The following is a 16369-nucleotide window of genomic DNA, read 5'->3' as shown; positions in this document are numbered from 1 at the left end:
CCTCAGGATGCAGTAAAAAGAGATATCCCTCTTGTTTGAATCATAAAAATAACCCAGTAACCACCTCCCAAAATAGACCCATCAACAATATGACTGACACAAAAATCCAAATGTTTCAGTAGAGTATAAAACACAGCACCAGCTCTCAATGCTCAGGGAGCACCTGCCCTCAATACTCCAGGAGCACCGGTGCACAGTCATTAATGTGCCGGTACAGAGCCTCACACCTGACCTTCAAGCCCCACCAAGCCAGATTCCCAGCCTCTGAGGCAGGGTAATTAGGATTTTAAAAGGCATGGGCCCGGAGAGATAGCACAGCGGTGTTTGCCTTGCAAGCAGCCAATCCAGGACCTAAGGTGGTTGGTTCAAATCCCGGTGTCCCATATGGTCCCCCGTGCCTGCCAGGAGCTATTTCTGAGCAGACAGCCAGGAGTAACCCCTGAGCACTGCCGAGTGTGGCCCAAAAAACAAAAAATAAATAAATAAATAAATAAATAAATAAATAAATAAATAAATAAATAAATAAGGCATCTATCTGTTGGAGGCCACAGAGACAGCACAGTAGGTACTTGCTTTGCATGCAGCCTACCCAGGTTCTATCACTGTTTCCCTTATGATTCCCTGAGCCTGCCAGGAGTGATTCCTGAGAGCAGAACCAGAAGTAGCCTCTGAGCACCCTCAGCTAAGACCCAAAAACAAATAGTTCATCAAGTATGGAGTTTGCCTTGTATGCAACTGACCCAGGTTCAATCCCCAGTATCCCATATGGTCCCAGAAGCACTGCCAAAAGTGTTTCCTAAATTCTGAGCCAGGAGTAAAGCCTGAGTATCCATGGGTATGGCCCCAAAACAAAATAAAAAGACATCTCCTGCACTTTATTTTTAAACATTTGTATATGGAACTCCCCCCAAACACCTCAACACACATGCAACCTTCAAAAGATTCCAACCACTTCCTAGTGACTATATTCAAAGCCTCCAATCTGAAGTCTGTCCTCACTGGATCCTTGCTTAGATACACTCCTTCCTGTTCCATCCACATGCCCCCCTCTCTCCTCCAGACCCCAATATATATTACCTCACAAGCTCTCCCATTTCCCTACTCTCTTCAATCTGGGACCTCCCACATCTGCCCCAAGATTGTTCTCAAATGTCACCTCCTCTGAAACTACCTTCCATCCCTCCCAGGAGTAAGGAGATCTTCCAAAACATTCTTACACCCTTGATACAGCTTTATTTATTCCTCCAAATGGATGACCATGAGCTGCTCTATCCCCAAATAAACAGAAAGACTTGTGTGGAGGGTCTTGGGCATTTTGGGGATGGTGTAGGTACCTTGTACATCAAAACCAGAAACATTCCTATCACAACAACCATGGTACAATAAAAATGTTAAAATAACTTTAAGGCAGGAATATCTTTAAGGGGAAGGACAGTATCTATTTCTCTTGGAAACCATACGCAACCTTACAGGATAAGGATCTTCAAAGTTATTTACTTACAACAGTTCTCCTCCCATGAGGAATGAGACTTTTTCTTGTTTACTATTCTAGTTCTAGTACCTGACACTCAACAAATATTTATTGAATGAATAGATGGGTAGATGGATGGGTGGGTGGGTGGATGGATGGATGGATGGATGGATGGATGGATGGATGGATGGATGGATGGGTGGGTGGGTGGGTGGGTGGGTGGGTGGATGGGTAGATAGGTGGGTGGGTGGGTGGGAGGATGGGTGTGTGGGTGAATGAATGAGTAGATGGGTGGGTGGGTTACTATGGAGAATAACTGATTGGTGAGTGGGTGAATGATTGGATGAGTGGGTGGTAGATGGATAGGTGAATGGATGGATGTCAATTGAAAAACAGATTGACAGTTGAGTGGGTGATAAGATGAATAGGTGGGTGTAGATAGAAATAGGATCATTTTCAGCAGCCCAAGGTCATAGAGCCATGAAAAGACAGTCTTGACTTATATTTAGGTTTGTTTCATATTTGAATCTGCACTCTGAAATCCAATTTATACTATCAGGAAATCTAAAATCTGGTCACTGAGTATCAGCAAGGTGAAATCAAGAAGTTTTCAATGCCTCCCAGTACCCCCATATGATCTCGCCTGTTGTTGAGCTAAAATAGTTTCCCTCTACTGGATGACTACCATAAGGAAGGTACTGAAATCCTTCCTAGTCTGGACTAGAGTGACCTTCTAATTCAGCAGGGGAACTTCTGCAAGTGTGTTGAGGGAAGGGAGAGAGGAGCAGAACAGAAGGCAAATAAAAATTGCTAAGGGCATCAACTGTAATGGTAAGGTATGAAAACTAAACAGTCCTGACAAAAGGGAAGCATCTCTCCCATCTCTCCCAACTCTGCTATAGATGGCTACAGCTAAGCATTTTAAACTCTGTCACATGGAGTTTCCTTCAAACCCATTCTTGCAGGAATGACAATAGATTCTCCTTCCTATCACAAGGGATAAGTGACCAGAAATCTTCCAGGCCCAAATCAGAACTCACCTACTGGCATTTACCTAGACTAACATATCTTCAGGTTTTTTTCAATTCATTGCAGTTTTTTATAATAATTATTTTAAAAAAAACTACTGATGAACATTTACAAAGGAGCCAGATTTGTGTCAAAGAGGTGTTAAAAGACATGTTGACATCCAACTGAGATTTCCCCTCATGGAACCAGAAAGATGAAAAAAGAATTGAAAAGAATCTTTCAATCCCACAACCAAGTCACATAAACAGCCCAGCTTCACAGTCTTCTGATTAATCTCAGAAGGGATGCAAACCAAGCACCAAAACTCATGAGAATTCCAGTCTTTGGGCTGAAAACTCTAAGAGCCCTCAGGAAGAAGACAGGTCAGGTTCCCCCTCTGCTGAAGACCCTGGCAGGCACACCTATATTTCATAGCTACCACCATGCAATCGGCCTAACTTCACTGTTTCACAACCAAACTCTACAGAAACATGAAAGCATTGATACTTCCAGTTTTCAGGCTAAAAACTCTGGGGCACTCTTGGGAAGGGAGCAGGCCGAGAATAGTCCCAGTTCTACAAATTCTGGAGACCTTCAAATTATATGATACTGATGGTCCAGTAGGAACACAACAACTCAGATAGGAAAGTAGCATAGAATTCAACTAAGCTCAATAAACAAAAACTATAGCACAGAAGACCCAAGCAGTAATAAACAGATAATAACGTTAATGACACCATGGTGAGATTTTCACAAATTTTTTTCCTGAAGTACTTTTCAATAATTCCAATAGCCATTTCCTTGTAATAAGCAATATAAAATAAATTATTTTGCGCCTGCTAATGGGTAAGGCTCAGGGGGTGGGTAGGAAACTGGAGACAACAGTAAAAGGAGGGTCACTCTGGTGGTGGGATTGGTACTGAAACATTGAATGACCAAAACAACTGTATAAAACTAGTGTTTAAATGAAATTAAAACTAAAGGTAAAGAATATATCTCTATAGGTGATCCAATGCTAGTCGTGATTGTGAAGCTACTTAAAAATTATTTTCCAAATGAGAGAAAACACTGCCTCAGGCAAAGGTGTAAGTAGTTAAAGAGTCCTCAACACGAATCCCCAGCAGGAAGGTACTTGGGAGGCAATGAGAGTAATCCTGTACCCTAGAAACTGGTTTTCAGCTCACAAGTGCTTCTTACTGAAAAGCTTCTCCAGAGAGAGGGGTGGGGAGTGGGTGAGGAGAAACATAGAAACTGGCTGATGGACAGATAGATATGAATGAACAGATAAAATGTAGATATAATATATATAATTTTTCCTCAATCTCTTTGTGGAGACCTGCTTCTCCACCTCTGAAACAATCTCACTTTTCTGCTTTAGAACAGTCACCTCAATCTGTAACCCCAGAGCATGAAGGAAGTCAACCCATTATCTGAGTTATTAGCTAATCAAAGGGGAAACACTCCATATAGAGAAAAACTATCTTACCCCCGCCCTCTCACAAATCTAAGCCAACTAAATTATCTTCCTTGCAACCCGGGCACCAATCAAAACTCAGGGCTCAGCAACAGATTGTCAGCGATAAGACTCCCTATGTCTCTCCCCAAGATACAGAGCAGCTCCACAGCACATGATTTTCAGCTGACTCCTTAACTCAGACTTTCTCCAATTATCTTTGCAAATGGGGAGTTCTTTGCATTTATTTTGTTTTGAAATCCCAGACCAAATAATTCTCTGACTCCATTCTCAACCCATTATGACATAGCTTTATTTTGTGTTATACATGTCAGAGTACCCCTGACATTTCCTTCAATACATTCAACAAAAGTGAAATTAAATATTGCTGCATTGATTTATAAAATGTCTCATCTTCCCCCTTGACCCTGTCAGCTCCAAGAATATAAGACTTCTCATCCTTCCTCATCAATATCTTCCCACCATGGAAAATCATTTGTTGTTGTTGTTGTTGTTGTTGTTGTTTTTTGGAGCCACCCCCAGTGATGCTCCTGGTTATGTACTCAGAAATCGCTCCTGGCTCGGGGGAACATATGGGATGCCGGGGATAGAACCCAGGTCTATCCTGGGTCAGCTGCATGCAAGGCAAACGCTCTACCGCTGTTTTATCGCTCCAGCCCCTGGAAAATCATTTCTAATACACAAAACTTAACAGGTGAACACTTTCTGGGATGCTGAATAAATAGATGAGGAAATGGATGATAAATGGGAGAATGGCCAGATGCATCGATGGATGGATGGTAAAACATAAATGCCTGTGATGAAAAGACAAGTTTCCTACCAGATTTTCAAGCAACCACCACACCTCCAAAGAGAAACATTGTGGGTTTTATATAATTTATTTTTAGAAAGGTGAATTCCAGTCCATGGTAGGAAGCTTCCGACAAAAAGCAAGGGAATACAATTAGGGCCAGGAAGGGACAACTATGACCATGAGAGTTTAAAATGATCACTCTGGACAAGAATTGGATGCTGAAAGGAGGGAAAGTAATAGGTATCATGATACCCCCTCAGCAACAATACTACAAACCACAGTGTCGAAAGGGAGGAAGTGAGAGTGAGAGAGATAGAGAAAAAAACTGGCCCATAAGTGGGAGGGAAAGGATGGGTGGGAAACAGGGAACATTGATAGCGGGATATGACTGAAACTCAATCATGAATAACTATGTATCTGTAAAAAAAAAACAACTGTAGAGCTGGAGAGATAGCACAGTGGTAAAACATTTGCCTTGTATGCAGCCTGATACAGGACAGATAGTGGTTCGAATGCCGGCAACCCATACGGTTCCCAACCCCCACCCTCCGTGCCTTCCAGGAGCTATCTCTGAGCACAGACCCAGGAGTAACCCCTGAGCGCCGCCGCTGGGTGTGACCCAAAAACCAAACCCCCCCAAAAAAATAACCAACCGTATTATGAATGACCTTAAAACTACAATATTTAATATGTAAATACAGTATTTAAATAAAGTAATTGCTTTTTAAAAAAATTTTAAAAGTCAGGGCCCGGAGAGATAGCCTTGCAAGCAGCTGACCCAGGACCTAAGGTGGTTGGTTCGAATCCCGGTGTCCCATATGGTCCCCCGTGCCTGCCAGGAGCTATTTCTGAGCAGACAGCCAGGAGTAACCCCTGAGCATCACCGGGTGTGGCCCAAAAACCAAAAAAAAAAAAAAAAAAAAAATTTTAAAAGTCAATAGTCAGAGGGAGTGGCTGTGAGAAACCCTGGGACACTGGAGAAGGAAGGGTGCTGAGTGTAATGTTGGAATGATGTGTGCACAAAAATATAATTAAAAGTATAATTAATACTACTGGAAATCCAGGGCTTCAATAAAATGATAATTTCTTAAAATAGGTCAATGACCTATAGAATATCAATGAAAATATTGTCTTATTAAAGTCAAAAATCCATCTTATTAGATCAATGTCCAAACAATAAGGAACAAGCCCTTTCTTTTATTATTAGAAAAGTAAGTGCAACACCCAGCAATTACTGGAGCCATGCTTGGGGGCCTGGTAGTAACCAAGAATCCAACTTGGGGCCTTGTACTTGCCACTGGAGCTCTCCGACTTGAGCAACCTGCCAGCACCAAAAGACCAAACATTGGAGGAATTTGGGGCTGGAGTGATAGTACAGTGGGTAAGGCATTTGCCTTGCACGCAGCTGACCCCAGTTCAATCTCCAGCATCCCATATGGTCCCCTAAGCCTTTCAGGAGTAATTTCTTTAGCAAAGAACCAGGAGCAACCCCTGAGCACTGCTGGATGTGGCCTAAAAACCAAAAAAACAAAAACAAAAACAAAAAAAACCACTGGAGTAATTTTTCAGCTGATCCCCACAAAGCCTAAGTATCAGAGTATGAATTTCATATTGTATTTCATAATTTACCTCCCTGAATATTAAAATCACAAGAGCATATTCTCAAAATGATGACATAAGCCATTTACATTTATGTGAACATGTGTGTATGTCTTGATATAGCATAACATATACGTATGTGCTGATTTGTGGAGAAACCAAAGCAGAAAGATAGGGAAAGAAAAAAGGGGAAAACATGTATAGATTGTTTATCTTTTGGTCAATTATCTTCTCTTGTATCTTTTTACTCATTGACCAATGCACACCATTACCATACTATTTGAGGACAGTATCTGAGGTATTGCTAGTATTTGGAAATAATACATTTTTGCAATTAGTTCCTAAAAACCTGTATATTTATCAACTAGATTTTCAAAGGTCATATTTTCCATATTTATTTAAAAAGGCATTCTGTTGCCCAGTAACAAAGCTTCCATCTTTTCCTGAAGGCTCTCCAGTTCAAAGTGATTTGCTATTGCCACCTCAACAAAATAACCCTTGTTTAAAAAAAGAAAAGAAGCCCAACGTGAACTCACATAAATATTCTTGCTTCAATGGGAACTGTGTGCCTGAAATCCTGGCTGGAAAAAAGATTTTTGAAGCAAACTATCAAATACAAAATCACAAAGGTTCTGCATTTTTCCCATACAGAAATGCCCAATGTACTTAGAATAAGTCAAAGAGTCAGTGGAGATTCACTTGCAGGCCTCAGGATGACAGAAGAGGGAAAGGAAGGAAAGAGGAGGGGAGGGGAGGGAAGGGGAGAAAAGAGAAGAGAAAAGAAGGAAAGAGAATGAGTGAAAAGAGAGAAGGGGAGGGAAGGAAAGGAAAAGAAGAGAAGGGCAGAGAGGGGAAGGAAAGAAAAAGGAAAGGAAGGGAGGAGGAGGGAAGGAAAGAGAGGGAAGGTAGGAGAAGGGAGAAGAGAGGAGAGGAGGAAAGAAAAGAAGGGAGGGAGGGAGGAAGGAAATAACGGAGGGAAGGAAGGAAGGAAGGAAGGAAGGAAGGAAGGAAGGAAGGAAGGAAGGAAGGAAGGAAGGAAGGAAGGAAGGAAGGAAGGAAGGAAGGAAGGAAGGGAGGGAGGGAGGGAGGGAGGGAGGGAGGGAGGGAGGGAGGGTGGGAGGAAGGAAGACCATTCTTGTGACTTACTGAGAAATGTGCACTGAGAAAACTCAGCCCAAAGTGCAGAAATACACATTATAATTTCATCAGAAAACTATGTCAAAAATAAAATTAACCTTTGATTTAGCATTAGAAGAGAAATGCAGATTTCTCATCTGTATGTGTGAACTACAGACTAAAATTAATTCATAAGCTATATAGCACTGATTTGATGAAAACTGCAATGGTTGGACTAATGCACTATTGGGGAGATTTTGAAGAGTTTTGTTTCAATTAGAAGGTTAAAAACATGTTTTCTACTGTGCACAGGAAAGGGAAGAGCTGGTTTAGTCATCCTAATCATCAATTAATCATCAATCCGACCTCCTCATACTCAGAATATCCATGTCCTTATCGTTTTTCTCGAGGGTCTGTGGCAATTTGGGGTCTTCCCAGGAGGTAACGGGGAGAGAAGAGCATCCAAATAAGCCTGATTCTCTGCCTGATGGTTGGATTCTCCCAACGTCTCTGAAGCAACACCTGAGAAGAACCTCAGCTTAACACACAAGAGGCAAGTCATTTGATGAGTGCCAGAACTCATCGGGTTCCCTGTGACACAATTTCCTACAGTTAATTAAGTAAAGATAATTGTCTCACTCAGAGTCACTGACACCTTCTGGGAGCATTTCTCTTACACCCCCACATCAGAACCCTAGGAGATACGTATAACTAGTCCCAAGTTACAGATAAAAAAACATGGTGAATGACTTACCCAAGGTCACACAGAGAGAAAGAGGCAGTACAGATGACAAAGATCCCACTTCTAAGTCCCACCCCAGGCTATTGTAACTCAACAGCTATGAATTCTGAATCTCTGTATTTTACTGCCCCCCAGTTTCCATGTAAGTGACTTTTGTGAGCAAATAAATAAATATGGGGGCCGGAGAAATAGTGCAAAAGGTAAGGCACTTGCCTAGCATGTAGCTGATCTGGCTTGTTCCCCAGGATCTATATATGGTTCCCCCAACCCCACCAGGGGAGATCCCTAAGCAGAGTCAGGAGTAAGCCCTGACCATCACCTAAATGTGGCCTCCAAAACAACAACAAACTAAAAAAAATTTCTATACCCAAGTAGAAAGTTAGTTGGGATAAGAATTCAGTCCCCCAAAAGACTTGTCTTCAAGCACAAATGTAAGTCCTAGCTCCTCTAAATGCTTCCGAGAAAAGCCAGACTTGCTGATCTCATTTCCAATTTCTCTTTGTTATTTTCCAATTCTCATCCAGAGTGTTGTCAGTTTCATAATGGCGATCCTCTGACCCACTGCCCTGACCTCAGAGACACTCTCAAGCAACCTCGTGGAGAATGGTGTCCTAGAAAATAGACAGAGGAAAACAGAAAGGGAGGCATGAGCCTGCTGTCAGGCTCCAGTTTGGCTCTTTAGCAGAAGAGAAACAAAATCTATTCTTAAGTTCCCCTGAGCACGTGGAAAGCCCTCATTTCTCAGGGTTTATGGATTCTGCATCTCTTTATTCCCTCAACCCATCCCCAATTGTGAGATGACACCCCGCTATTAACCCAAAATAAAGGTGTTCCCCATCTTCTTCTTTTCTGTAAACCTCTACTTTTTGATAATTAAAAGGCCATCTAGATTACTCGACCTTCCCCCTCTTGGTGAATGGGTATTGGTTTAATAAAGAAAGGTCAGTTCTGTCTTTTGGGTCAGAGAGAGACCATGAGGCTAAAAGCCATGGATTCCATGATTCTTTCCTGACTGGCTTGGTTTATTAGTCCTTCTCAGCTACCCTACCTGCTTCAGACCCATCTGCCTGGATTAGAGATATAGTGGGTGGAGTGATCTCACAACTCCGTGATTTATTTTACACCCAACTTCCATTCTGATAAGGCAGTACATGTAGGCTCTGGGGATCCTTCCTAAGAAGGTCATTTCAGAGGCCAAAGAGATAGCACAGTGGGTAGGGTGCTTACCTTGTAAGCAGTTACCCCTGGTTCTATCCCCAGCACCCCATAGGGTTCCCCAATCATCAGGAGTGAGTCTTGAGTGAAAAACCAAGAGTAACCTTTGAGCACCACAGGGTGTGACCCAAAAAACATCAGAAAGGAAAAAAAACATCATTTGATGTCTCTAGCCCAAGAATGGCACAGACTCTATCTTCTCCCTTTTATTTTTTATTTTTGGATCAAAATAACCCCTCAGGCCCACCTTTAGCCAGGCACAAAGCTACCTGAATGCTGCATTGGCACACAGACATGAGACCCACCGTGGGTGTCCTCCTGTCCTAGCTAATAATATACAGGCAGAAGTGGTAGAGTCCCAGAAAGTGTCCACAAACACGTGGCCTTGCCTCCTCCCTCAGGCTGACATAGGATGTAATGCTTGACCCATCTAGGCAGCAAAACAGGACCAAGGGGCCTGGTCTTCTGACTTAGAGAAGAGCATCAGGCCTGATATCTTTTCTGTGAAGTGCTGATACCACTGCAGTTAGGTTTCCTTTCAGAGGAAACAGCTGGTCCCTCAAAATACTCCACCAAGGAACACAGTTATGCTGGCAAAGCCCAGCCCCGACCATTCTGAGCATATCTGTGGCCAGATAATCTTCCCCCCTCTTTTTGGGGTAGCCTCCCTCCTCTGAACTTCCATTTCAGGGACTGCCCTGGCCTTCACTTGCTCCTCCCCACACCAGCCCAAAGAGACAAAACTGCCAAAGTAGGGACAGAGAGTGATCAGGTAAGATGTCACAGCTAGATTGGGAGTCTCACCTGGTATCTGATCCCAAAGCAAAGCCCCTTAATAAGCTGGGGTAAATCCAAGAAACACAACTGACTGATGAGAGACTTTGTTCATTTCTTTCCAACCTTGTTATAGATATTGTAGCAACTTGGAAGGAAGGAAACTGTTTATGGACACATGTGATCACTGCAGAAACTTGGGACTAGACACCATGAGGTAACAAAGGGGCTACATGGCAGAAGCTGGGCGGGCTCCAAGGCAGCAATATGGGTCTGCCTGATAACCGTGCATCTGCCCACCACCCTTGTGGCCTCTCGGAGAAAAAGAGGTGGCGTTTCAAAAATAGGAACTCCAGGCCCCCCCGAAAGAGGCCATGTTTCACGACAATTCTTAGTTCTGCTTTACATTCACTACACAAGAAAATCACTTTCGTTTTCTAAGTCCGCAGTAAGAGAATCTCTTCTTGCAGAGGCGTGATCACCTGCCCTAGGCAAGGGGACCGTCCCAAACATGAGCCAAAAATGAAGCAGGTGGGACAGGAAAGTAGCAGGAAAGAAGTTCAAAAGCCATGCCCGCCCTCCCACAAGTCATAGCCAGAGACCAGTCCATGGAAGGGTGAGGGAATCTGCAAAATCTAGGGCTTCTAGAGCCAACAGGCCAAGGGGGTTCGCTAGAAAAGTTCCAAGTCCTAAAAAACAAGCCTGTGTTTATCTCAGGATCTAGAATATTGCTACTAAAGCAATCTGGAGAGTTCCCCAGAGCAGGGTGTGAAACTAAAGCTCCAGATTTTGGAACGAGAGGGCCCAGAGTGATAGGACAGTACATAGGACATCTCTCTTGCATGCAGTCAATCCAGGTTCAATCCTCGGCATCACAGATAGTTCCCAGAGCACTTCTAGGAATGATTCCTGAGCATAGAGTCAGGAGTAACCCCTGAGCATCACCAGATGTGGCCCAAATAAAAAACAAATTTTGGGGGCCAGAGCGATAGCACAGTAGCAGAGCATTTGCTTTGCAAGCAGCCAACCCGATTCAGTCCTGGATCCAGCTCCCAGTATCCCATATGGTCCCCAGAGTCTGCCAGGAGTGATATCTGTGTGCAGAGTCAGGAGTAATCCCTGAGCGTTGCTGGTGTGCCCCACACACAAAATTCTGGAGGGAAGGCAGGTGGATCACAGAAGGTCCCTTCTGAGCCCCATACCCTTAAGTCTCATGTGCCAACTCAGGAAACAGGAGTCCCTGCTGCAGGTGTGACGCATAGCTGACAGGGCCACCCACACCCGCTGGAATCACTTGCACTTTTCCCAGCAAGACAGAGAACAGAGGACACAGCTAAGTCATATCTCAGGTTCCTCCTTCCTGATTCGGGGATCCAACCAGGGGGCCTCACATTCAGGAGAGACCTCCAATATCCAGGATCACTTTCAGAATCTTTCCTGCCCAAATGCTTTCTTCTCTACATCTCAATCCAGCCTACTAGAGTGAGCCATTTGCCCCTAAAACTTCACCCAGAAAAGGGACTTTTCCAACTAAACTTTCGCAACCATCTAGCTTCAAACTGAGGGAGGAGTTTGAAATTTCTAGATCCAAGGATGCAAACTCAAAGGCCAGCAATGGGGCCAGAAATGGATAGCTCCAGCCTGACCAAATGAACTGCCCTGTCCATGAAAGCAGAGGGTCACTGTGGTAAATGACTGTTACAGCAAGACAGTGGACAGTGGAGCCAGATCGCCACTACATTGAAACTGAACATCCAGTTGTGTATGTGAAATTGCCCAGATGGAAATATTAACACCAAAAAAAAATTTTTTTGAATGTTTCAGACACCGTAAAAGCTAAAACAAACTACAGGGGAATTGTGACCTTGGAGAACCAATTCTCAGTCAGAGACAGTCCTGGCCACCTTCCCTGAGATGACAAGTTCCCAGCAGGGTACATAGCTGGTTAAGTCATCCCTGGGTGAAAGCAAAGTGTGTCAAACCACGGACATGGATACAGCAAATTCATCCCTGTATCAATGTAAGTCTCATCTCTGTAAGTCAGAGCTTCCTGGCCAGAGCCAGAAGGGTGATGGAAAGCAGGACCCAAGAGGCATCCATCCCATCTTGTACCACCTCGTTCTGGGTGTGGGGAGACCCTAAGCAGACACACCATCTGCAGAGGCAAAGCCACGCCAAGGAAGAGGAGGGAGCGTGTGTGAGCTCTGCCAGGGCACAGGAATTAAGGAGGAAGGGGACCCCCAGGATCAAGTGTAATGGATTGAGGGTTCAAGCCCACTGGAAGGAAGCCCCTACAGAAATATACACTGTGCAGGGCCCATGATGAGCAGCTAGCTCCTGAGCTGGTGTGGGCAGAGAGAGGGTGTGAGGCTCGAGGACCTGCTTTCTCTCTCTTGCTTGCCTGGCTGCCATGCTCAGCCACTTCTACAAAGTCTTCCCCACTCTGCTCCCGAAAGCCCGCCGGGTGGCTGCAGCCTACCTTGGCACTGGAATCCTTGCTTCCCGAAGCCCCTGCAAAGACACAGGAGACAGGAGGGATCAGGCACCCCCAGGAGTACCCGGTCCCCTTCCCAAATCTTCCCAAATCCCCTTCTCACCAGGTCCCCTTCCCAAATCTCCCAGAGAGGGGCAAGTGTCCAAGGCCATAGGGTCCCCTTCTTCCCCCACGCATCCCCCTTTCGAAAGCCGAAGAGTAGAGAAGGAGGTAGGGAAGAGACCAATAGGAAGGGTAATGCGGGGCAGAGATGGGGGCACGGAGGAGAGGCCTCCCCAAAGCTACCCGCGGACCCTTCGTAGGAGGCAGAGGCCAGACGCCTCCCGTCAGAAGGATGCACACAGTCCCTGGGGATCCGGGGAGAAGGCGCGGACGCTCCTCCGCACTTGGAGGGGACCGCTTGGGGGTGGGGGGCGACGGTGCCCGCAGGAGATGAGGGAGAGGACAGGACGGCAGAGGAAAGGGGAGGCTATCAGCAGAACCCCGGACGTAGTTCCCGGACCCCCGGTCATGGACACGGAGCACGGGAGGAAGGGGGTCTCGAGGAGCCAGACATCATCGGGGCGCTGCGCCCGGAAAAGCGAGAAGGGGTGAAGGCGCCAGGAGCCCGGAAGGGAGGTGGGGAGCCCGCGGGGCCTCGGCGGGGAGGGTAGGACCCTGCGCCCGGGCCCTCGGAGGGGGCAGCCGGAGAGCCCAGAGGCGATCGGGGGGCGCCCCGCGGCCGCCCGTCCTGGGGTGGGGTGGGGGGACTGCGGGAAGTGGCAGGAGCGTCCAGCCGCGAGTGAGCAGAGCAGAGCAGGGTCGGGCGCGGGGAGGAGCCCCGAGGGGCGTCCGGGCGGGCAGGTGCAGGTGCGGGGCGTGCTGGGGCGCGCTCACCAGATGAAGTCGGTGCAGTGGCTGCAGAAGGTGGGCTGCTTGAAGAAGCGGGCGGTGAATTTGTGGTTCTTCACCTCGTGCACGTTCTTCTGGCGGAGGGCGCCTTTGCGGGCGAAGCGCACGGTGCTCTCCTCGCCCTCGCCCGGCGGCGGCCCCGCAGCCGGGTCAGCCATCTTGCGCGCGGGGGAGCCGGGCGCCCGGGGAGGTTGGCGGCCCCGGAGCCGCGCGGGACGCGGGCGGCGGGCCCGGAGGCGCGGGAGAACGAGCGGCCGCGGTGCCGCCGCCCGGGGCGGCCGGGCGCTTCCCCCCTGCGCGGGCTCTGGCGGCCGCGGCGCGCGGAGCGGAGCTGTCACTCGCCCAGCTGCCGCGCACGTCCAGCTGCGCCCGCACCGCTGGCCCCAGCTGCGGGGGCGGGGGCGGGTCCGGCTGCAGACCCCGCCTCCCTCATTTGCATGCAGGCCCCGCCGCCCGCCAGCTGCTTGGCACCGGGGCGCCCCGCCGCGGCTCGGCTCGGCTCGGCTGCTCGAGCCCGTTTGGCCGCTGCAGCGCTGCGGCGGCGGGGCGCGGCGCGGCGCGGGAGGATCATCACCGCTCCCGGGCTGAGCCTGACTCCCCTACGCACACGTCTGCGGGCTCACGTGGGCCTGGAGCAAAGGTGCACCTGGAGGGCTTCCAGCCCTCTTCCCCCCAAAGAACGCGAGAGTAGAAGAAGGGGGACACGGATGCAAACTGGAACTCGCGACCCCCTGATGCATCCCTTTGGTCATTCTGCCCTTTCGGAAGGGATGGATTCCCGCTGTCATGAAAAAGGCCTGTTGCCCTGCACGCTGACCCCACACTTAACGTGCACGCGTTCCACAGATGAGGAGGAGGGGTGACCTTCATTTTCCCACTTAACTTCAGCACCCAGATGGTGGGTGGGTTGCGTCTTGGCTTTGCCTCCTGACCCTTGAATTGAGAAGAGTCCCCCCCACACCCCATCTTCTTTCCCGTCCACTCACTCCTCCGCATGCACTTGGGATCCTCCGACTGAGAGATCTTGGGAAAGGGAGGCTGTCAGCGGGTCCTCTCTCGACTTTCACTCGTGGCCCAACCAAATCTGGGCCCTGTTGGTACCAGACTGGATAGGAAAATATAAAAATAAATAAATAAATACTAAAAGTCGATCTGACTTCTGAGTTTGAATAGCAAGAGATGTCCCTTCTTCGCCCGAGTCTCTGCAGATGCTGCCTTCTGCCCTGAAGAGCATTTCAAGGCTGGCCTGTATCTGTTCAGAGGAAAGGGGGTTCAGAGGTGAGGAGTGTGGGTAGCTAAATGATGCTCCAACACCAGCAGATCCCAGCTCCTTCCTGGATGAAATGTGAAGGATACAAAAGTAACCAGCCCAAGGAGGAACAATTGTGGAAAGGAATAACTGAGCAGAGTGAGGACGTGTCAATGCCACATCTAAATATCACACACACACTACACACACACATACATACATACATACACACTGCACAATGTCACAAACTCACTCACCAAACCTGAGGATCTGAAAGCAGGCACCTGGCTGGCACTAAGCTCCGAATCAGTGCCCGATTCTCTTAAGAGTTCAGTATGAGTAGGCCAGAGTGGTAGCACAGTGGTAGGGTGTTTGCCTTGTATGAGGCTGACTCAGGACGGACCCGAGTTTTATCCCTGGCATTCCATATAGTTCCCCGAGCCTGCCAAGAGCTATTTCTGAGCTCAGAGCCAGGAATAATCCCCAAACATCACCGGATGTGGCCCAAAAACCAAAAAAATAAAATAAAATAAAAAGAATTCAGTATGGGGCCCGGAGAGATAGCACAGCGATGTTTGCCTTGCAAGCAGCCGATCCAGAACCTAAGGTGGTTGGTTCGAATCCCAGCGTCCCATATGGTCCCCCGTGCCTGCCAGGAGCTATTTCTGAGCAGACAGCCAGGAGTAACCCCTGAGCATCGCCGGGTGTGGCCCAAAAACCAAAAAAAAAAAAAAAAAAGAAAAGAAAAAAAATCAGTATGAATAAGTGTTTACATGAACAAGAGAAAGTGTGTGAAAATGCAAATGTCAAGGGGTTCCGGCCTTGTGTGCGCAAGACTCTGGGTTCAATCCATGTCTCCCTAAAGCTCCTGAGATAACCGTGGTTATCCCTGAATATCACTGAGTATTCTCACCTTCACCATCCAAAACAACCAGACTGAGCATGAATGCAGAATACCCAGACTTGATCTCCTGAACCAGTGCTGTTATGAGCACTGTTGGGAGTGACTCCCAAGCACAAAGTCAGGAGTAACCTCTGAGCACTACTAGTTGTATTCCTCCCCACCCCCAATAAAACTTTCAAGTTTTTAAACTTCTAACTTCTTACCTGGGACATCAAAGTTGAGCTGGTCTGGTACTTACTCAGCCTTATTTTCTGCTCCTTCGAACATCTCTGTGTAGGTCGGTAACTTTTTTATTTTTTATATTTCAGTTTAGAGCCACACTCAGCAGTTTTTCAAAGCGTACTGTGCTCAGGGATCACAGGTGGAAGGATTGGATAAGGAGCCAGGAATTAAACCTGGGCCAGTCACATGCAAGGCAAGCGCCCTACCCACCTATGCTATGGCTGTGGTTCTGGATTAGAATTTTCCTCATGAAGGGGCACAATGAAGCTCAGAGGGACTCAAATCTACCCAAAGCCAATGCTGAATGGCACATGGGTCAGCCAAACTGCAAAATATCCTGGTGATAAGAGGGGCATGGAGGGCAGGAGGGCATTGAGCCAAGCCTACTAAACTTCTGCCTCATAAAGCTCAGGCCCC

The 16369-nt window shown here is 47.2% G+C and overlaps 1 protein-coding gene across 2 annotated transcripts in view; it reads right to left on the bottom strand.

The window, feature by feature from the left end:
- PRKCB (protein kinase C beta) overlaps positions 1 to 13867 on the bottom strand; it is a 359342-nt gene extending 345475 nt beyond the window's left edge. The window contains exons 1-2 of one of the 2 annotated variants that reach the window (XM_049789114.1): positions 13563 to 13867; positions 12672 to 12703 (exon numbers count right to left, since the gene is read on the bottom strand). In XM_049789114.1, coding sequence (XP_049645071.1) covers positions 12672 to 12703; positions 13563 to 13735 — 205 coding nt within the window. In that variant the 5' untranslated portion in view covers positions 13736 to 13867. The remainder of the gene's footprint in view (positions 1 to 12671; positions 12704 to 13562) is intronic. The other variant, XM_049789113.1, reaches the window with a different exon arrangement.
- Positions 13868 to 16369: the final 2502 nt, after the last annotated feature.

This window comes from Suncus etruscus, chromosome 15, assembly GCF_024139225.1.
Source record: "Suncus etruscus isolate mSunEtr1 chromosome 15, mSunEtr1.pri.cur, whole genome shotgun sequence".
In the NCBI taxonomy this organism is placed as follows: domain Eukaryota; kingdom Metazoa; phylum Chordata; class Mammalia; order Eulipotyphla; family Soricidae; genus Suncus; species Suncus etruscus.
Note: the sequence above shows the minus strand (reverse complement) of the source record. Positions and strands in the feature narration are given on the sequence as shown.